At 41.6% G+C, this 23,767-nt stretch overlaps 1 protein-coding gene across 1 annotated transcript; it reads left to right on the forward strand.

Annotated features, from left to right (window-relative positions):
- The first annotated feature begins 251 nt into the window (after positions 1 to 251).
- Positions 252 to 17,217, forward strand: slc35f4 (solute carrier family 35 member F4). The gene is made up of 7 exons (XM_040137760.1): positions 252 to 480; positions 13,706 to 14,006; positions 14,688 to 14,907; positions 15,012 to 15,137; positions 15,238 to 15,430; positions 16,318 to 16,407; positions 16,976 to 17,217. Exons 1-7 carry the CDS (start codon positions 252 to 254, stop codon positions 17,215 to 17,217), a joined length of 1,401 nt encoding a protein of 466 aa, XP_039993694.1.
- The last annotated feature ends 6,550 nt before the right edge of the window (positions 17,218 to 23,767 follow it).

The raw sequence follows: 23,767 nt of genomic DNA on the forward strand, positions 1-23,767 counted from the left end.
TCTCGGTTTAATTGAACTCAGATAGAAAGCATGTGATAGTAGTGGCACGCCCCCTAGTGTTTGATGTCCGCCAGGCTCGTGGAGTTTGATAACCTTGCTCTGCGTCCGGGAGCATCACTGAAGGAATGTGAACGCGGATTCGGATGTCCTCCTCCCGCTTGCTAATTGTTGATGCAGCCCCCGAGGGTCTCTCGCATGGCGATGCGGGCTCGTCCCCGGTCTCTCCTGATCTCTGCCCGCTCGGACCTAAAATGACAAGCACCGAGAGTGCTCTGGAGAGCGGAGACCAGCCTTGCATCCGGCTGGAGCCCCTGAAGAACACGCACTTGCCGGGCAAGGCGACGCCGACCGGTGGCAGCCGCGCTGCCTTCATGGACAGCAGCCCCAAAGTGACAGCCAACGGGGTGCACGACATAGAGGACCGGATCCTGAGGATCACCGGCTACTACGGCTACAACCCGGGATACTCCAGTCATAGAAGTGAGTGGAAAGACGCGAAAAACAAAGTGGGCTGGTGGGATCATCAGCGGATGCGACAGTTGCACGCATTTCTCTCGCCAGGTGTGAGATCGCGTGAGTTAAAGAGAGCACAGTTGTGTGAGGTTATGACGAGAAACGTGTATCAAGGGGATCTTGTAGCTACTGATAAAGAAAAGAGAGACGCTGTTAATGCAGTGCCAGTGGTGTGTGGAAGAAGGATGCGCGAATCTCCTTCCCTTGCAAATTAGTTTTCGTTTTAATAAGGCGATTGCAAACTCAGCTAACCGGGTCTTAATTATGGCCATTATGGAGTAGCACGATGTCAATCACTGCCACGATCAGATTGAGGCTGCGGGGTGCACTGGCCCATCCATTCCTGAGACACACGCACGCACACACACACACACACACACACACACACACACACACACACACACAAAGAGAGAGAGAATGTTAAAACAAATCTGACTATCAGGCAATGCAGTTGCACATCAAAGTGTCATGCACAAATTATGCTGCCGTTTCAAATTCAATTTCTAAGTTAATTATTCAAACGGTGGCCTAATGTTGTCCAGCCCAAACACTCATGTTGGTAAAACTGCAAACAATCTCTTATATGGCAGCCGCATATTGAATTCCAGATGTTTAATTAACACAATCAATTTCCCAGTTGACAAACACAGCAGGTCCTCCCGTGATGTAAGCAAATATTGTCAGCTATTTCCTGACAAGCCTGAGATATGGCAGTGCTTCTGTACCTTTAGCTTCTCTATCATTTTCATTTGTCATCGTGGATTTGATTGGTGGAGCCATACACTGAATGTCGCTGACAGGAAGACAATGGCTGGGATTGGAGGAAAGAGCTGGTGATGCACTTTGTACAGGAATGATCTTTAAAAATCTTGCCCTCCAGTTCTGTTGCTGTATGGCCAGTGCCAGTGGGCTCACGACAGAGGAAAGGAGCAGCCATTGCAATGCTCTTAGCACAGCCAAATGGGGGTTTTGCAAATGGGTGTATGGTAATGAAGCAAGGTGTGCAGAGCAGAATTTGCAGCATTAGAGTAGCTATAGGCTATAATTGGCCTATACATTATATTTTTTTATCACTCTTCTTTAAAGGTAGGGATCAACTAGCACTTTTCTTGAATACATCCCCCAAAATGTAAAGGGTCATCTGCATGTGACCCTCTCGTGTCTCAGATGCTGATACACGCTCCCTAACATCTCTCTCTCTGGCAGTTACATAAAAAGTCAACTACAAATTCATGATTTAGAAATACACGTAGGAGAGAGTGCTGTTCTCTCAATGTTATGACATTCCTACCCAAATCTACAACTGAACCTGGCACTCTGTGACATAATGCATTACTCTGACAAACCTGCTTTGAAACTCAAAAGAAATGTGAGTATGCAGATAGGACCTCATTCAATCAAGAACAGTTCCAGCTGAGGCTCTTTTGGATGAGATGAGAACACCTCAATGGATTTTAAGCTGGAGGCTGAGGAAAAGGAAATGAATCTGTCTCTCATTAACTGCCTCCTGTTTATTATGGGTGACAGATGCCGTAAATTAACCCTGAATGCAATCACACACTCTCATCTGAGTATTAATCCCTTTATCCAGATTCATCTATTGAAAGAATACCTGATTAACATGGGGCACCAAAAACTTTAAATTCAACAACTTTAACAGTTCAAGGACCTCTAACACAACGGCAGTTACAGTAACCAAGGCACGATTTTTGTTTCCGATACTGAAAGTGAAAATTCAGCAAATTAAGCACTCTAATGCTGTCTTATGTGAACATTTGTACCAATTATGTGAAATGCAGAAGCCAGTCGAAAACACAACAACAAAGTGAGACAGTTACATTTTTTTCTTATTTTATTGATGATTGAATGGCAAGATAAAGTTAATGAATATCAATACAGTCTATTACAAAAGGCGGATAAGATAATATTGTTCTCAATGGAGCTGCAAGGATTGTTCAACTGATCAATTTTTAAAGTATTATTTTGCTAATCAGTTCATCTCCAGCAAAACTGCTAAAACTCCAGTCGTTTCAGCTTCTCAAATGTGAAGATTTGCTGCTTTTCAGAGTCATATATCACAGTAAACAGAATACTTTTGAGTTGTGGATTGTTGGTTGGACAAAACAAGACTTATGAATACATCTCCCTGAGCTGTTGGTTATAACTTATAACAGGCATTTTTCAATATTTTCTGGCAATTCATAGACTAAACTATTGATTGATTAAACTATAAAATAATTGGCCGACAAATCGATCATGAAAATAATCGTTAGTTGCAGCCCTAGCTCTCAATATACAGGCTTCCATTTGTCCCTCCTCGATGCCTGCTGTATACTTAAGGAGAGGAAAATTAAAGCTGGGGTGTCGCCTGTGATGTAATTTCAGGTATAAGGAGCAGGTGTGGGTTGTAATAGCAGCCATTTCCAAGCCTGTAAAAGCCAGTGTATCTGCAAGCAGAGGGGTTATTGGATTTGAGAGACATTTCCCATTTCTCTGATAAAGTATGCCACCTGTAGACCTGTGTTTCTCCATCTATCCGTCGGCTGATTTTCCTGCATGCCAGAGTCAACATAATGCATTCCGGCTATTAAACATAATGTTGCTGGTGCTGTCAGTACGAAGGGGTCTGACTAAATTGCTCATGCACCCGCCTGTCTTCCTCTTAAATGTGTTTGCTAATTCTTAGAAGTAAGAACACGAAAATTCACATTCTTGACTGCGCCTTGCTGCCTGAAAGCATCACATTCACTCACTTTGTTTTGTTTACACAATTGTGAACTTTGAGTTGAGAATCACGTCCCTCGAGCTGGTGAGTATCGTTTTCCATAAAGGGTGACAAAGACAAAGGAGCACGTAAATAGAACAGTAGGCTCATCCTGCCAAGCCTATGGGGTAATGATATATTTAGTAAGATCCTGTTGCCAGTTTGTTATTATTGCCACTTGCCATCTGTGTTGAATAAGAAGATGCCTCTGAGTGGGACTGTGGACTACATTCGGTGAAAGGGTCTAAGATGTAATAAATACTGTACAGTTATGATTTAATGGTGTATGTGCAAAGTTCGCAACTAAGCAAGCAAGGTGCAATATTTCCTATTGCACCACTTTACATAGAAAATAGCACAACTACAAAAATGTGAAAAAGAAAAAAATTGAAATTAATTTGACTTCTAAATCAGAAAAAGGGAGAACAGCATTTTGTAAAGACACCCGCTTGGCTCCTGCTAGAGCAGGCAACAATGGTGCGTGCAGTAAATGCATCCTCAGCATCTCCTGGAAAGCCATTACAATAATTTGCTGTGTCTCTTATTTTGAATGGCTGATTTAGAAAGGGGAGAGTCTGTAGAGCTGTCACACTCCCCCGCTGGGTAAATAGGCACGGTGAAGGAGAAATGACAGGTACTTGTAGTCGCAATCCCACTCAGCACTGTTGTTCACCACTGGCACCACAGCAAGCCAACAGCACGTCCAGGCACTCAAGAAGATTTGCAGGAAGGGCATGAAAGGCAACCCTTTAGAACAATGCAGAGGGTTTTTATGTGCAGTTTAGTCCACGGAAAAAAAGTTTACGGTGATACAGAAAGAAGATAGACATGCTGTTGAATCCATTCATGCTTGTACTGACTGGTAATCCACTTTGCAATTTTGAAAACACTTATAGCCAATGTTAACAGCAGGTGAATCTTCACTTTCTTCCTCAAGGTCAGATGTTGCCTCAAACATTCGCTATGTGCATGCACTTATTTTCGAACTGTCCCGTTCCCATGCTTGCTCACTCTGTGCTATTTATAACCAGGCCAGCATCAAATGGGATATGAGCTTCGCCTGAACGACTCCTGGAGTGGTGTTCGTCTCACATGCTCCTGGGAATGAGCAGAAACACCCTGCAAGTAATGGGCGCAATATTTCTCCCCAGGAGTTACAGAACTGCTGGCCCTTACCCCAGCCACAATGGTATTGGCCATGTGTTGTAGTACTATATGTTAGGTGTCTAAATATTTCGGCTGACCCTAGCAATTTGCTTCATGGTTGAGATATTTTTCCTATGAGAAACTTTCTGTAATCCAAAAGTAATGTTACGTAATATAAGAAGACAATATGTATGAGGTTTGTAATGGCCTTTCTGTCATGCTGAGTCAATCAACAGTCTTGTCAGCAGCCTAACGCTGCCCTCTTGTGGTCTGTTAACCCAACAACAACTATAAAGTGACCCTCCACACCTTCTAGTGAAATGCCACACAGTGAACATCAGTATTTACTACTTAGTCTAATTAATACCTCCGTGTGTAAATCATCATGTAGAGACTTACAGATTTTATTCCACATCTTACCGTGTACCACACTGGATCACACACAGAAGCCCTATGAAAGTAGCATGTACCGTGTCTCCCTTTACATCGTTTTATTGCGTATTGCATGGCATGACACAAAACACTGCATCCAAAGTGTAGCTGTTTCAGAGTAGAACCGTGATCCTGTTCAAATGCCATTCCCCTATTTTACAAAATGCTTAATATATGCTAGTATATATCCAGGGGAAAGTAAAAGTTTAATTTCAGCCAAACAAATTAAAAAACACATTTGACCTCACTTTGAGAAGCGTGTCCCTGAGATTTCTGTTGTCATCGCAAATTAGTGGGGGTGATAGTAATTCAACTTGTGGTGCTCAAAACATTAACGCAAGAAGGTCATTTGACAAACTCGGTAACAACTGGCTGGATTACTGAATGGTTTCTTTTTTTTTTTGGAAATATGATCATTTAAAATTTGTTGAAAAATTTTAACCTTTAAAGCACAGTATCACCTAAGAGAGGTAATACATTATTACCTAATCATATGGGCTTGTCTTGCAGAGGAGACCTGTCTCTAGTTTTGAGACCTCAAGGACAGATCGCTAAGTCAAGTTGTGTTTAATCACACTGCCATAAACGCAAACAGGTAGGGCCAGGTAGCATTCCAGCATTGGAGTACTGGTTACTGGAGATGTGCGCTATGTTCTTAATGGGGACTAGGTACACACACAAACACACAACAGTACACATGTAGTACTCCTATATGGAGAAATATTGCACCTATTTCCTAGAAGGTGTTTTGCCCTTAGGGCCCCCCACCAGGCTACTCCAGCCATGTTCTTTCCAATAATGTCCCTGTCACTGGGGATAGTTTTCATCAGAACTACTTGATATGGGAGGAATAGGCCATATAAAAACAGCGGTGTCTGTGAATTATCCGACATTGATTTCTGAAAGACATGTTGCTGTTAAGTTTTACAAATGCATGTTTTCAGTGCTTTAAGGACCACAAAAGATTCCATTCATTTCATTGATGGATGTAAAATTTTCGGCAGCAGATATATCGCAACCTCATCACATCAAACTGAAACTGTAACCATAACACTACACCCCTAAGGATAAGCGAGAGCAGGTGAACTGACTGGCGAATGGTTTGAGCAAATAGTCTTATTTAGGAACATCTATCCTCATGCCCATGTCTATGCGCCTCTGTAATGCAATCCAACATATTGACCACTAAGTGTCCTCATCTTTCAATATCCCAGCTACTTTCCAAGAGATGCAGTGCATGGAAACACATCTAACAGCCGGAACTTTTATCAGTGATTGTCGAGATGTGATGAGTAACAGAGACGCACAAAAGACAAAGAGTCTTGTACCATGAACTGAGGAGCATTTGTTAATCTAAATGACAAAAGAGCCTGAATGGGTTGGGGGCATCAGTGTGCACAGGAGAACCGCTGTTGCTATGGAGGTAAAGAGGGAGGACGCTGTACTATTTTGTGCTTTGATCTGTAATGCAGCAGCACCATTGGGTTATATACACTCAGTTTCCAGTCTATTAGGTACAGCTAGCTAAGTTATGGTAAGCCATGATGTCTGGGTTTTGTTCAAATTGTTTTAGAGAGGTGTTGATTCAACTTTATGGTTATTTTGGAGCTGCAGTTTATGGCGCTGTTGAAGTCTAGTGTATGGTGTGGAGGTGAAGAGTTCTTCACGTTGGATATGATGCTGTAGGTACGATGCTCCTCTTTTCAGGTACGGATGTGAAAGAAAGAAAAGAAAACATAGCAGTGAATCCGTGAGCTGGCATTGAACTTGTATTGTTTTAAGCTAAAGCTAGATACCTAAAAACAGTATAAAAAGACAGAACAGAGAGAGAAATCATTTCCTGAAAACTCTGAGGCCTTAGTCTAATATTTGAGATTGAGCTGTGCCCTGCTGTAGTGCCCATGCTCCAGGTATTTCTCTTAATCTGATGGCGATGAGCATCCTGGGCTCTGCTGACTGGATTGTTTCTCTGTCCCCTCCCTGTCTAGCTTTTGGTTCCACTCATCAGCAGGGCTATTTTTAAGTTTAACCCTCCTTGTCTCAGGGGATCCATACCCCCGGCTCATCCCCTGCTTACACCTGACCAAACATTAGTCTCAGCCATGCTTGCGTCACACACCGAACGCACAATCACTTGAAACAAGGCTAATCCTCACGACATCACTTAATGCATTTGCATTAGTTTTGCACTCATTATGTCACATTGACTGACCATGGCAAATAAGTGTACCATGGCCCTCTCCTAAAAAATGACAACAGGGTGTTCCTTTTTCAAAGCGTCTAGCCAATATTTAGTTCTGCATTCAAACAAAATAAATCACCACAGTGTTATTGGAATGCGGCCCTGCATTTTTTTCCAATTTGACAAACAGCCCAACAATAACTGTGCTGTTTTCTGCTCTCGCTCAGCCTGAAGAATGCACAGACAGATACTCTGATCTGCTATTCTCTCTATAGAAGAGCCTGAACTTTGGCTGATGAGCACAGGAGAGTAGAGGCAGACGAGAAGTGAGGAACTCAGGGTGACAGAGAGCAAACATTACTGCATAATAGCACTCATTTAGTCTTATTAACTAATCAACTTAGACAAAAGGCTATTTCATTTACTGTATTGCATGTTTACTTTGAGTGCTTTCTCTTTCTCAGGTCATGGTGCTACTGTTCCTGGCTTGGCTAGTATTGATTTTACTGGTTAGAGGGTGAACACTGAATAGCATAGGTTATATTAAGATTATATTACAGGCCGCGAGGCGTCATGTGTCTCACTGCATACACTAGAAGCTGATGTGTCATTGATGTAAAGGCCCCAGCAATATGTAGGTCCATTAAATTTTCAGATAGATGAACCACAGCTAGAGAGAGAATGATAGGAGGGCTCTCCTTGAGATGGAAAATCCTGACCACAGTCCTGAGGCTGACTCACGTGGCCCAGACTGACAACTCCTCAGGTCCACACTGGCTGCTGTCTGACTGTGCAACAATAATGGAAAAAGTATTAAAATCTTTTATTAAATTAGCAGCATCGGAATGTAAATATTTCAAGTAAAAATTCCCCAGTTTCAGTAAACACCCTGCACAGAAAGTTTTACTCAAATACAAGTGAATAAGCACCAGTCAAAAGTGCACACAGAAAGTATAATGGTTTAACGTAATGAGGCGGCATAGCATTTGTTCAGCAGAGCACCCAAGTTGCGCCAGCATTAGCCGATTGGCATCATCCGTTTCATACAAGCTTCACAGTCACTGGCTCACTCACAGCTGTGCGGCTATCAGCTGCCTAGTAATGTCCAATCCAAATACCTATGCGGGTGGATAGTGCAGTCACCATAATCTGACAACAGATATGATCATGCCAGTGCCATTTCCTGCCGCAGCTCCCTCGGCCATCACAGCATGCTTATGTGCTATTATTTGGTATTGTTGATTTAACTCAGATTTATATGCCACGTATATTTATTAAGTGGGGTTAGTCCTCATTGAGACCCTTTTCACAGAGCAGAGCCTTTTCTGCCAAATCTAACTCTATAACCATTTACTATAACATTTCAAAGTGTCAAGTTGTTGACATTGTAGACAGTACTTTAATGATGTTGGTGATACAGGTGTCTCCTACATGCAGTCTGGAATATGGTATTATCCTGTGGGTAGCATTTTATAGTAGTGATGTGCAGACATGTAGTAGTGGTGTGAGGATTATTTGGGTAGAGAGGGCTTCTTATCCCTCTTCTAAATACTGAGAGCACTAAAATTACCTTGGTGAATGACGGAATTAACAACTATTGGATTGTCATGTATTTGTGTGTAGTGTGGACACGATAGTTTTCATCTTTTTCAGAGCTCAATTGATTAATGTTGCAGTGGTGGAGGCATCGGGAGAGATCTCTACTAATTATGTGACTTTCAAGGAGTAGTGAAGAGCAGGAGATGTCCAAAGAAGAGAGAGAGAGTCATTGGAAACAGAGGACAAGAGTATAATGAGCGAGACAAGGAGGGAAAGAGTGAGGAGAGCCTGGTCAGGTAGAAAGTGGAGGGGAGGTGGACGGAGGAAAGGAGGGGGCAGCAGCTAACGCAGCATAATTAGCCTGGGCTGCTTGGTTACCCTCCAAACAAAGCTGCTGATTTGTGGAGCAAAAGAAGAGGAGGGGAAAAGTGAGTGAGACAGAGGGAAAAGAGGAGGGGGAGGATAGAAAGAGATGAGGGGAGTGATTGCGCCATGCCACACACACTTGAAGCTCAGTCTCCCTTGGAGACAGTGGCAGCGCGGGATCACGGCATGACAGTGAAACAGTAGAGTCTCCACTTCACTGCACTTTCACTGAGCTATCTCCACTGAGCTGTGTCACTATCCAGACAGACAGAGAGAGAGAGACAGAGAGAGTGCACCAGTAACAGTGAGAGCGCTGGGCTGGAGAGGAACGGAGAGTCAGGACTGGAGTGCTGGGAGACGACAGAAGACTTGACAGAGATCTGGGAGGAGGGGGGGTAATCCAGATCGTGAAGAAGAAGCGGAGGAATCAGGAGTCTGAGGATGCACGGAGCTAGCAGGAGGAGCCACTGAGCGTGCAGCAGCAGCAGCAGCCCAGGCACATTTACACACACACACACACACACACACACACACACACACACAGGCGCACACACACACACACACACACACACACACACACACACACTTCCCAGGGAAGGACAGTGCGTTGTGCCCCCAGTGGAGGATGAAGAAGCACTCAGCCCGAGTGGCTCCTCTCAGCTCGTACAGCACTCAGGTCCTGACCTGCTCCATCTCAGAAGGTAAACTGAAAGTAGCAGAGAGGCCCAGGACGACATTTATACTTAACTGTGTGTAGTTGTGTGTGTGTGTTAGCATGAACTGAGTTATTGGCAGCATTAGCTCAGATAGGCCACTCAAAACTATGAAGTACGTTTATTTTTACAGCCAGCATTTACAAGTGACAACATTGTTTCCCATAAGGCATGTGCAGTGAAGTGTCATATATTGTACAGGTGTTCATATGAAATACTAGTGTGATCATTTCAGATTCCTGCTGGCAGCTAAATGTGTTGACAGGAAGTGCAGTTGTAGCAGTAGCATATGTTTGGTTGTTTCTGGCTGCCCTGAGTGGCCCCAACACAGATTAAAAAAAAAAAAACAGGCCCAACTCAGCTGCTTTCACATCTGTTCATTCTGTTAACCTGTCCTTCCTTCATGTAGCATTTCAGCTCTCCGCTCTTCAGCACCCTCATCACTAAAAGCCTTGAACTTCACCTAAATCCCCCTCCCCCCCACCTTTTATATGTAACAGAGATTAGAGAGAGAGATACCGCTAATCACCTTTTCATCAGTATGATCATAACCATTCCACATCGTCTGACCTAATTTGGATAAAGACTTAATGCTGTTTGACCCGTAGTAAACCTGACTAGCGCTGCAGATGTGACTGCGAGTTTCAAACTGGACTCAGCAGGGCTCCATCCATCAATGTCACTGGTATGCAGCGTTAGTGGCGAGGATAAAACACAGAATGGATTGAGATGTGACGTTCGAGCAGCACACTGCGTCACACAGAGAGGATAAGCCCTGTTAATGGGTGCCAGTAGTGAATGATACTTTGCAGCACTGTGATTTCTGTAATGAAACGGCAAAGTGTTGATGCTTTGAAATTGTATCAAACGATGGTGAGCTAAGTGGTAACTGATTCATGAAAATACATATTTTTCAAACTCTAAAGAGTAATGTATTGTATGTGTTAGTATTATAGCTTTAAAATGCTGGGTTTTTATATACCATTATCATGGCTCTGGTTTGCTGTTTGACAGACGTGGAAAGGAGTTTGTCTCAATTTCAAATTTAGGTATATACTTTAAGCAGCTATTCTAACTATATTGTTAATATTTTGCTGTATTTGTGGTGAGTATATATTTCAACTTTTAGATATTAATTAATACTTTTATGTTATCACATTTTAACTACATAAACATTTGGAATCTGAATGTTCCGTACCAAAGCTGATCATTACTGGTAAAATGGGTTCCCCTTTGCAACTTTTTAGCAGCGTTATTAGTCAGCAATAACACTGTCTGTTATGAGAATACAATTTTGGCCACGAGAGCTGCTCCCATGAGGCAGGGGAATAGTGGAGTTATAATATTGCTGCAACTTGGCACCAGATCAGCCTGTGCAGTGGCTTTTACTTCAGTACAGAAAAGCCTGTATCCAACACTAAGAGCTTCAGGTTTTATCGGTGCTAAACACAAACCATCTCGGTGGGTGGGTGTGGAGAAGCAGACAGACGTAAAGACAAAAAGAATAAAACAGCAGCTTTTCTCTTGCAGTAATATCAGATCTCAGTTTTCCAGTTAGCAACCACCTAGGTCATTAGGTTGATTAAGAATCCTTGCTGTGACAGAATGTAATTAGACCAAATCCCTTGATGATCCTGTAGAAAGGAATCTGTATCGTTGTTGAACAATTTGCTTTCACCACATACTGTACCTCTGCTCCCAAGTTTGGACAGACTCAAGACGTGTACTGCATTTAGGCAGTGGGGGAGAGTAATTAGTTACATTTACTCAAGTACTGGACTTAAGTACAGTTTAAAGCAACTTGTCCTTAACTTCAGTATTTTACATTTTATGCTCTTTTATTCTTCAACTCCAATACACTTTACAGCGAAATATTGTACTTTTAACTCCACTACATTTATTTGAAAGCCATAGATACTGGATAGTTTTCAGATAAGATTATTACATAAAATATATATATGAGATCTTATACAATACAATTCTTTGTTAAAGAATAAACTTGACCCCTTAAAGAAAAGCAGTGTTGTGATCTTTCAGATTTGTTTCTATGAGTTGTTAGCAGTTCCATTTCCACTCTAGACTTCTCAGATGGTTTCACTTAAATAAGTATTTGAGACCCAAAGAGGTAAAAGTATCAAATATTTCACAACATTGCAAATATGAGAGAAAAGACCAAAATACAAATTTGTAAGGCAGAAATTTTCTTTTTTTCTCTCCAACCTCACGATCCTCTGACAACGCCTGAGATTTATCTTTGGACTTGTCCCTAGACTGGGAACCACTAAACTAACCTAACTGTATATAAAGTAGTTAAAAACACTTCCACCTTGACCAGCTGCAAGACCTAAACACTACTTACACATTGATTCATCAGTATTAACAATCTAATAATGTAAAATACGATAAAATATCAGTCACAGGTGCCAAGTTACTGCAGAACGAGTACTTTTACTTATACTTTATAGCTGATAATACTTCTGTACTTTTACTTAAGTAAGATTTTAAATACAGAATTTTTACTTATAATGGAGCAATTTTACGTTGTGGTTTTAGTACTTTTACTTAAGCAAAGAATCTGAGTATTTCTTCCACCACTGAACTGTGTGACTTTCTAATGTATGACTTCATATTCACCTCTCTTTCTTGGGTATAACAGTTATAGCCATCAATTAACTTTAATACTCTTATTGGATGCCAGCAATGATCTCATGCATCAATTAGGCTTATCAGATAAATTTGGCAAGACTGTTGAGTTCTTTTCTGAATGAAATAAATGACACTCCTGGAGAAGACACGTATCAACTTGCTTTGCGATTAAAAGTTTGGTGGCATTTTCTTCTCTTTGCACCCAGTAAACAGGGAAGCAACAAACATTAGGTGCATTACAACGGTGCATCTCACCATGCTTTACACACACAAGTGAAACTGCTACCAATATTCTTACTGCACATTGGGTACTTGATCAGAGAACTGCTGTTTCACACACTGTGTCACAGGTTTATTTTGGAAGAAAAAAAAGAATATGGGTACAATCCACTTTCATTTGACGTGTCACTGATGCCACTTTGATTCCCATTGATTGACTTCCTGCCAAGGTTTCATGGCAGATAGCAAACAAAAGACTATCAGATACAATAATGAGCACCCCTGAGATACGCCTGCTACTGTAGAGGCGAAATACAAGTTCCGGTGCTTGCAGGGCTCCGGTATTTGTAGCCATGGTGGAGATGGCAAAGCTTCATGTGCTGAGCTCGCAAAGAGGGCACAGGCAGACCCAGCACATGTCATCTTTTATTCCTGTCCTGGTGTAAATTGATCACACCATTGAAAGGTAAAGAACAGATCTGAGCCATCTCCGGAAATGCTCACACACACAGCGCTTTGCATATTCTACAGCACAGTTAAGATCCAGAAGCCATTCACACCCACAGTCCATTAAGGCACTGGGCCAGATCTACCATGCATTGCCAGCATAAGATTAAAAATAATAAATCCTATCTATCTATCTATCTATCTATCTATCTATCTTCTCATTTCCCAATATATCAAATTTCTATAGCAGGAATGTACCAACAGTCAAAACAGAGGCTGCCAAGGTTGACATGACTTTCTTGTGGAATGTCATGTGGTTCGGTTTACTCTTGCTTTCTGGGCATCAGATTTCTGTCCAAACCTGACTACTACGGGTGTACAGCATGTGCCGCATCATGAGGCGACAAAGCTATTTATGACACAGCCATGATGCTAACCCGACACATTTTAAACAAAGCCTTGCCTCATGCGTTACAGCCTTTACAGCAAGAAATGCAAACTGTGGTAGTAATCCCTAAGGACCATTGATCAATAAATGCTTATGTGCAGGAGCCCCAGCCAGGGAGTCATACTCTAGGCTACATCATGGTGTATATATATAGTAATATAAAATACAGAATATGCAAAGTTTGGACTATATATGTTTAAAGAAAAACTCTGAACAGGCAGCACAAACCAAGTGCTGAGATGCTTCAATGCATTTTCATTCCATTTTCTTTTCTCCTCGTCTCATGTCAGGAGAGGATGGTTCTGAGTCTCATGCGGAGACACCAGGCAGCGAGACCAGCGGAGAGAGCCAATCCTACCAGACCTGCACCAACACAGCCCTGAAGGTGCTGGGTGGTCTGCTGATGGTGCTGTGTGTTTCGTCCTCCTGGGTGGGTACCACTCAGGTGGTGAAGCTGACCTTCCAGTCGTTCTCCTGTCCCTTTTTCATCTCCTGGTTCAGCAGCAACTGGAACATCCTCTTCTTCCCCATCTACTACTCTGGACATGTGGTTACAACACGGGAGAAGCAGACCCCCATACAGAAATTCAGGTAATTTGCAGACAAAATCAAGTTTTAATTCACAAAAGAAGAAAAATGTATATTATTGGACATGAGTGGTTGCTACTGTTAAAAGGAACTGAAGCAGATGGAACACAAAATAAGTTTTTTCACATTATTAATGTGACGGAATGAAAATGAAAGAAGCGTCCTGTAATTGACATTTACATTCAGCTGTGTCATTAAAGTCAGTCACCAAAGTAAAATGAAATTGTCAGGTAGTTGTGTTTCTGTTTAGCTAAATAAGAGAATATCAGAGAAGAAAACAACCAATTTAAACTCAGTACCACAAGTAGGAAAAGATCAAGCCTGGTACCAGTTGATTGTAAAAACTCCTAGTGCCACTACCACTCCACTGCTGCTCTTTACACTCAACTGAAACAAAATTAAAAGTCTTAGTGTCTATCACAGTGTTATATGGGTTTTCAGTTGCCAGGTGGATAGGCATGTCTTATTAGCACAGATTGTGTGTATCTGTGAAAGACAATAAATTACATTACAAACAGGTATTGTAAATCAGTTTCAATTTTGCAGTGTGTACGTGTGTGTTTGTGTGTGTGTGTTGTGTGTGTGTAGCAGTGACAGCTAGGTGCACTGTCTATGAGGAACCAAGAGGAAATAAACTCAATGACGCGACTTCCTCTACTTTCCTGTGGCGTTTCTCTCTAACAGGGAGTGCAGCAAGCTCTTTGGGGAGGATGGGATGACTCTCAAGCTTTTTGTAAAGAGGACAGCACCCTTTTCAATCCTGTGGACACTGACCAACTACCTGTACCTCCTGGCCTTGAAGAAACTGACCGCCACTGATGTCTCTGCCCTCTACTGCTGCCACAAGGCCTTCGTCTTTCTCCTGTCCTGGATCGTCCTCAAGGATCGGTTCATGGGTGTTCGGGTCTGTATAAAAACAGCAACAATGCGAATCATTCTGTTCAGGACAATGTCTTATACTTCTGAGAGATACTGATGCCCCTGACGGCTCTTAATCTCTATCTGCAGATTGTGGCAGCCATAATGGCCATCACGGGTATTGTCATGATGGCCTATGCGGACGGTTTCCATGGTGATTCCTTTGTGGGTGTGGCACTGGCTGTGGGCTCAGCCTCAACATCAGCCCTATACAAGGTTAGACTGCCAAGCATACTACAGGTTGAAGTTTGTGTGAATATCTTTGCACTGAATTTAAACACTGATATAAATTGACTGTTGTCTCCTCATCGACCAGGTGCTGTTCAAGATGTTCCTAGGCAGTGCCAACCTTGGAGAGGTGGCTCACTTCCTTTCCACCATGGGCTTCTTCAACCTCATCTTCATCTCCTGTGTGCCCCTCATCCTCTACTTCACCAAGGTAGAGCACTGGGGCTCACTGTCCTCACTGCCCTGGGGATACCTGTGTGGACTAGCAGGACTGTGGCTGGGTGAGAGCACATATACATCCCAAGGAAGTGTGAGGATCATGGTTTCATCCATGTGTTTCCATGAACAAAGCTGAAGAATTCATTTTATGTCTACAACTAACAATTATTTTGATTATTGATGAAGTAATAGGTTATTAGGTTAGCGGGTTGTTTTTTGATTCAAGGTGCCATGTGGAGTTTTCTTGTACACAAACAAAAGTTATGTTCACTTTCTGTGTTTCTCACCAAAATGCATTCTGTGTATTCTTGAGGGTTAAACAACTTGAATGCATTTTCTTCCTCATTAAACATTTGAAAAGCAGATTTTTGAAATATTTATATTTTACATTGTTTCTATTCATGTTTACTTGCTAGCTACTCTTCACTAGCTTCTCTTTGTTGGCGATTGCTATGATTTTTTGGTGCGTTACCACCAAGTCATTGTGCATCTGCGTGTGGGTCCTCGCACATGTGCATTATACAAGTAAAACATGGAACCTACTACTAAAAAGATTTCTCTCTAGCACTACTAGTGGTCAAAACTTCACAAGGTGACCAATCAATATAGATATCCATAATCGATACCCTGTGGTTTGATCTATAAAATGTAGAAAATTGTTAAAAATGTCGCTATTTCCCAGAGCCCCAGCTGACATACTTAAATAGCTTGTTTTGTCTGATCAACAGTTCAAATCCTAAAGATATTCAGTTTACTACTATCATAGATATACAAAAAATAACAACAAAGAAACTGTCACATTTAAGAAGTTGGAACCGTTGAATGACCAAACAAAACAAATGATTAACCAATAATCAAAATTGTCCACTGATTAATTAATCTATTAGTAGTTTCACTTCTAAATAATTTATACTTTAGTCTTTTCAACTTCTTTTTATGTCTTTTACAGTGTTCAACATCTTGGTCCATGTTGGTGTGGTACTGACCTACCCCATTCTCATCTCAATAGGGACGCTGCTCAGTGTGCCGGGCAATGCAGGTAGGGTTTCCTTAAGTAGTACCTCCGGATGACTGATTATTATTCCTTGATTATTATGGTGGAAATGAAAATAATTGTGAAATGAGAGTAAGTGGCAACATATGCTGTGGCTTTGTATTGAAAGGTCAGCACTTAGGGCCACTGTAGCAAACAGATTACGCAGCAAGTCTGCCTCTCTCGCCCTGGAAACCCTATCATCACTGTGCCTCAACAGACCCTGCAACTACTCCCTCACTGAGGGAGGATCAGGTTGCTAAGGCAACGCTAAATGCCTGCATACAAGTTTTTTTTCTTTAACCATGATGGACTGTATGAAGGTCAGTGGGTTACGCCAACTTGTCCCAGGGCTCCAGACCGCAAAGACACAGAGGATGAAGTGGATCGCTTGTGCTGATTATAAGCCGCATTTGCTGCACTCAGCCCCTTCAGCCGCAGTGTCCTGTGGTTTATCTTACTTTATGTAATTAATCTCAGTTTGTTTTTGTTTCTCCCCTACCCTCCCCACCCTCTCTCCCTATCCTTCTCTTCCGCTCCCTCTTTTGCTTCTGTCTTACTTCACCTGCTGTAGCCATAGATGTTTTGAAACATGAGGTGATCTTCAGTGTGGTGCGCCTGGCAGCCACCTGCATCATCTGCCTGGGCTTCTTGCTCCTGCTGCTGCCAGAGGAGTGGGACTCAGTCACGCTGCGCTTCCTGGCCAACATCGCAGACAAAAAGTCAGAGGAACACGGGGAGGAGCTCACGGAGTCCAGCATCCACACTCGAAGCCGCAGCCGAGCAAATGGCACCATCTCCATTCCCTTGGCGTGACCTGGCTGAGCTCTGCTAGTAGCCTCTGTTAACCAGTCCTGAAGCCCTGTCTGCTCACGTTTCTCCATTAGCCACACAGGAGGTGCGGCGGGATGTTTGTTCCACATGGACTAACTATCAGGAAGACAGGAAGTATTGTTTTGAACTTTAAACTTCACTCTTGAGGTTCATCTGTGTCTCTGTCACTTCACTTCAGAAGGGGAAGAGAACATTTATGGATTTTGCAGATTGAAAGGGTGGAAAGTGTTATTAACTTTCTTCAAATACTTGCCACGCTCAGTCCCATTCCTCGCACGCATCCAAACCAAGAGCTGACTAGCCTCCCGTGACCTGCTCTGCGGACTGTATTCTGTGAATATAAATATTGGCAGGGCCAGTTTGGCTCAATCTTATACATATTTATGATATTTATTTAAAGCTGTACCAATAAGAGTATTAATTTAAAGTCTAATTAGTATATACAAGAATGGCAATTATTCTATGTGCAATGTACAGGCTCTTTTGGTTTTATAATAAAAAACTTAAAACACTCATTCGTTGAAGCAAATTACTACTTTAACTCAGGACCATGTGTATGTGGCTAAATCTTTTATTGTAGGTTATTTAACAATATTATGGAAGATCTTAGATATTTCAGTCATTTCTTTGTTGCCCATAAAGGATGCACCTATTGCTGATGCTGCTGATATGATATCATTTTAAAAATATTAAAATTAATGTTTTAAAAACACTTGGTCTATGTAGTATAGGCCAATATTTGACGAGTAATTTTAGATGTAATATACTTAAATTTGATTATTTTTGTCCAATAAATACTTAAAGTAAGGGGCACAGCAGTGGGGACAAACAGTTGAATAAAAAAATGTTACTATTAATATCATTTTAATTATTGACGTTCTCTGTTACAGTATGTTGTTGGGGAGGACTTGGACCCATAACCTCTGTATATCTAAAATGCCCTGCTTACATTTTGTTGGAATTAAATCCGCTCTCCCACTTCAACATGAAAACATGCCAAATGACCATTTGGCCTAGCCAAGATCCATGCTGTATTTTGATGTTAAAGTAGCTAGGTTTCAGGTATGCTAACTATTTTTTTCAAAACTGAAAAAGTGGCCCTATAAAAATGTATACACGCCGAACTAATGTCGTAGCCACTATACTTGTATCCTGGCCAAGTGTTTTCAGCAGAACCGAGTATTGGGATTCTTACAATATTAATAATCTGTAAAGTGCATTGCATTGATTTTGCAGTGATGACTTTGCGGAATTCTCCTCACTATAATATATTATGCAGTGTTTTTCTGTGCTGCACCTAGCTGTCACTGCCACACACACACACACACACACACACACACACACACACACACACACACACACACACACACACACACACACACACACACACACACACACACACACACAGCAAACTGAAACTGATTTACAATACCTTTCTGTAATGTAATTTATTTTCTTTCACAGATACACACAATCTGTGCTAATAAGACATGCCTATCCACCTGGCAACTGAAAACCCATATAACACTGTGATAGACACTAAGACTAGTGTTCTAGTGTCACATACCATGGTGACAAAATTAAATTTAGTCCAAAAAATGCTACTGAGATGATGAGGGTGTCAGTAAAATAATTTCTCAGTCTTTTTACGTCACTCTCTGTCACACACAGACACACACACACACACAGACAGACACACACACACACACACACACACACACACACACACACACACACACACACACACACACACACACACACACACTCACTCCCAAGAGTCACACCACAGTACCGCTATGGCTGCTGGAGTACAGTCGGTGAGGTGAGACCTGTAATGAAGCATTTGCTGAGGTGACAGTATTAGCTTAACAGTTGTGGTGGCATTTTAACATACTGAAATAAATGAGCTAGAAAAACAGAGGAACGTGTAATGTTCAAATTTTAACTCCGTGATGGTCACCGGCACCCAGCTGGAAACTGATAAGAGATGTTAATCAGAGATGGGTCTCATGTAGAGAATGTAGAATACTGCTTTAGTCACAATAACAGATTTTTGTACACATTCTTATTAACTACTTAGATAGTGGGTAGACAAACTATAAGCAAAATATGTAAATAATTCCAAAATGCTGCTACAAGGTCTGGTCGTGTTATAGTTTGAAATCAGCATCATTTGTTAAAAAGGGCCCAGCAATAAGTACTTTTAAAATTAACCTGAGACAATTAATAGTGCTGCAAAAAAGCTGAATAATTCCAATAGTTAGAAGACTAATAGTCTACTGCCATGCTCTGTCAGGCTGTGCTTAGGGACTGTGGTGCTTTGAGCTTAATGCTAACATCAGCATGCTACAGTAACTTGCTCACAGTGCAAACACTAACATGCTGATGTCTAGCAGTTATCGTGTATACCATTTTCATATAGCGTTTTATCATGTTATTCATGCTAATCATTTGCTAATTGGCACTAAATGCAAAGTACAGCTGAGGCAATTAATTAGTTTTGCAAGTATGTGGTCATGAGCATTGGACGAGGAGAAATTTTGACCTGATGGAGACACTAAATGAAAGTTCAGGGCTTAAAAGTTTGTACAATTCATCCTCTGTGCACCACTTATATCTGTACCAAATTTCACAGCAATTGCTGTTGAGATATTTCAATAAAAAACAAATATGTCGAACCCATGGTGGTGCTGAAGAATAACTCAGGGGATCACCAAAACCATTATGGGTCATCCTTTAGGCGCCATGAATGTCTGTACAAAATTTCACAGCTATTCCTCCAATATTTGTCAAGATATTTCATGCAGCTAGCATGGCTCATAACCAAAATTATGTAATATATAAAGGAGAAGAGTCTTGGAAATAATCACCACATAAACTATACCAAACACAGACAAACTGCACCAGCAAAGAGGAACAGACGTCACATTTTTAAGCTAACTGGTGGGGTTATGATGTACAGTACAGATGGGGCTGATAAAACTACGGCCTGACATGCAACCTAATGTGACCCAACTTTGTAACAGTGTTTGTCCTCCCCTGGGGTTTTCTGAGCACTAGTGCAGTCACATATTTCACTCAGTTAACGATTTCCCAGAGAACCTGCCTCTCTCTTCAGCCCTCTGGGCTTTCCAATAGGGAAGGGGGTGCAGGTTCTTTCAAGCATTAACTTATGAGTTACAAAATAACCTGTAGGGAGAGTTGCCATAGAAACCTTGCTCATTATAATGAGAAAAAGTCAAGTATGAAGGCAGGGCTGGAGTATGCATCAACTCTTTTAACCATAACCAAAAGTGTTTGTTGCATTTGTACTTTGGCAGCAGACAGAGATGCCTCAGGACAAACATTAAGTTGGCCAGCAAGGGAGATGCAAAGACCATCAGGACTGTTTAGGAGCAGCTGGTACAAATGAGGCAAGCTGAACATTTGTGGGTGAAATTATTTTGTAACTGAAAGGTTTTTTTTTATAAGAGAGGCCAAAAAGGTCCCACAGGGACTCAATATCTACATGCGAAGGATCAACAAAACCAGTGGACCTACAGCGACAGAATCTCCATGTGAGTGATGAGAAGAAAAGGTGAGATTCTTGGTGAATTAACCACCAACTTGAAGAAAAATACACTTACTTTAAGACTTAACATATCTCACTTGTACTGGAGGAAAAGTTAGTATTTTAGCTTGTCAGCCTTTGCGACAGAGAGCAGGACAATGGGCTCCACAGGCTCCAGACCCAGGTTACGTAAAGTGGCCCCATGTAATAATCCACTAGAAGAGGGAGGACAGCTCAAACCACAATGGACCCTCCCTGGGCTGCCGGTCACCCTGGAGCAGCCATCAAGATCTTTGGGACAGAAGAAGACAACCTTACCTCCCCTTAAACAGGAAATAACTCTTTCCTCACTTTCAGGTTAGTAGAAGTCTCCTGTTTGTCCCTAATTTTTCATAACCACTCACGCTTTTAGTATGTGTTTTTTTACGCATCACTCTATGTCCTGATACTTATTTTGATACTAGATAACATTGTTTGCATGTGTGTTCTCTAAGAACCCTGCTTTGCAGGAAGCCTCTCACAAAAGCAACGCAACAATTCAAGCATCATTCATTCTCATCCACCCCGAAGACCCCAGGTTAGCACAGCAAAAATCAGTTGCCTAGTATAGTTTTATCGACTACAACAGGCTATTCTTGTTGCCTGATTCATATAAGAAGTTTCTCATCTGTTCAGTCCTGTGCTGGGACTCTGGCAGACATAATTTTGCATTATTGTTTCTGACTGGTTGTGATTCTTAACCAGACATCCCATCATTATCTCTCCTCAGGCACTGCAACCATTGGTGCTTCAAATTGGCCACACATCCAGTGCCAGTCAAACTGCCAGGGTAATAAAAAAAAAAGATAAAAGAAAAAAGAAAACTATCCCTGCTTACTGTTCCAGTGTCCCTACCCTTATGCTGTTTTGAAACCCAATAAGGAATTTTGATGTTTGTTGTAGGGCAGGGACTTCAGAGATGGGGGTTTCCACCGGTTTTCTACAACCGGCCAAACAGGATGCTCCGGCACTGGCAGAATGATTCAGGTAAAGCATCAGAACAAAGTATGGAAGAGCTGAAGTGCATCAATAATTCAAATCATACATTTTTATAGTGTAGGAAAATTAAAGTACGCAGCAGTGCTGGAGGAGAGAGAGACCGAAAGACAGCTGCGAGTGTGGGTCCTTACTGTCCCAGTGGATCTGATTAAAGTGCCGGTGGAGTGGAAAGTAGGATGGTCTACAGCCATGACTGGCCCTCAATGGGATCTATTTTCAGGGTAAAGGGAACAGAAAAGCCCACTCTATTAGATACACACTCGCAGACACAAAGAAAAGTATAGTCCTGACGGTCACATGATTCTTTCTGTAGAAGGGTTTGCTTTAAATCCACTTCTGTCTATAGGACAGAAGTTTGCATTGCAATTTGTGTGTAAATGTATGTTTATTGCCGTGGTGGAATAAGTGGTCAGCTCATTTAAGTAAAAATACCAATAAAAACTTAAAAATATTCTTTTTGTCCTGCTTTCAAAATCCTACTTATCACCTAAATGCGCTAAAAGTATTAAAAGTAAAAGCACTTGTTCTGCAGAAAAATGACTCCAGTGACTGATACATTATTATAACTTACATTATTAGATTGTTAATAATTGTTACTTTACATAAAGGGCTGGTAGTTCAAGCCAATGGTTCCCAACCTAGGGGTCGAGCTCAAATAAGGTCACCAGATAAATCCGGATGAATCTTTTGTCACTTTATGGACTTTTCTCTATAATCTTTTATTTGTTGTGAAATATTGGATAATTTTACATCTTTGTGTCTCAAATGGTTATTTAAATAAATCTATCTCACAACCATACTGTAACAACTAATAGACATCTGAAACATGACAAGGGGCCATGAGCCAAAAGGTGTTAGGGACCACTGATTTAATCCATACCATTGCATTGTATTTTAAAAGCTTGAAGTATGTTATAAATGTAATGGAGTAAAAAGTATAATACTTCCCCTTGAAATGTAGAGGAATAGAAGTATAAAGTAGCATAAAATGGAAACACTAATGAAAGGTACAAGTACCTCAAAACTGTACGTACTGTTAAGTACACTACTGGAATAAATGTACTCAGTTAGTTTGTACCACTGCTTTCTTGTGGCTCTGTGGCCTTTCTAGGGAGGATTTCTGGAGGCCCAGACAGCTCTAACTCAACAGGCTCATCGACATCGGCGAGCTCACCTCCGACAAGCTAGAGAGCAGAGAAGACATAAGGTTGTCTACACAGTTAATGGTAGGAATGCAAATGATTATTTTAACAAGTAAAGCAGGGACAGAGTATAACTGAACGTGGTCTATTGATTGATTCTAACATCCTCTGCTCATTTCATTGGGACCTTTAGTCAGAGGTCCAAGTACAGAGGGGATCCAGAGGCTGAAACTTGTGAGAAGGCCCACGGAGCGGGACATCTTCTGGGATGACACCACAGGAGAAAGTCTGGACCCCAGCTGCCTTCTGGAGCCAAAATTTCTGCCTCTCCTCCACCCGGCCAACAAACAGCTCCTATGCAAAGGAGTAGATGCGATCGAGAGTGATCGAGCTCAAGGTCCCAAAAACAGACACGAGGAAAGAACTGTTCGACAAACTGGACACAGAGGACTGTTTTTAGACAAAAACTTATCATGGGCAGCTGAAAGGGAAACTGAGATGATAAAAGACAGGGGTAAAATACAGAGAGATAGTTGGATGTGTCCTGAATCTACCAGAGGCTGTCAGACAGGGAGGATAAGAGGTACAAGAGGAATCTGGGACCATAAACTGGAGTAAGAGCACTTCTTGCATTTAGTAATCTGGATCAGAACAGAGCTACAACATCAGGTCAAGTGATACAACTTAATTACTAACACAGCTACTGCACCATCTTGGCTGCTGAAACTCAAGACAAAAAAAGTCTGATTTCCCTCAACCAATCATGGCCTTGGAGTTTGTACCTTAACTTGCTTTAACCAGT

This window comes from Xiphias gladius, chromosome 10, assembly GCF_016859285.1.
Source record: "Xiphias gladius isolate SHS-SW01 ecotype Sanya breed wild chromosome 10, ASM1685928v1, whole genome shotgun sequence".
NCBI lineage: Eukaryota > Metazoa > Chordata > Actinopteri > Istiophoriformes > Xiphiidae > Xiphias > Xiphias gladius.

What these genes read in the sequence shown, in the direction of transcription:
- slc35f4 (XM_040137760.1), top strand. Translation starts at nt 252, where the DNA reads ATGACAAGCACCGAGAGTGCTCTGGAGAGCGGAGACCAGCCTTGCATC. An exon ending in GGGATACTCCAGTCATAGAA is followed by an intron (nt 481 to 13,705) that starts GTGAGTGGAAAG and finishes GTCTCATGTCAG; the next exon opens with GAGAGGATGGTTCTGAGTCT. An exon ending in ACTAGCAGGACTGTGGCTGG is followed by an intron (nt 15,431 to 16,317) that starts GTGAGAGCACAT and finishes TGTCTTTTACAG; the next exon opens with TGTTCAACATCTTGGTCCAT.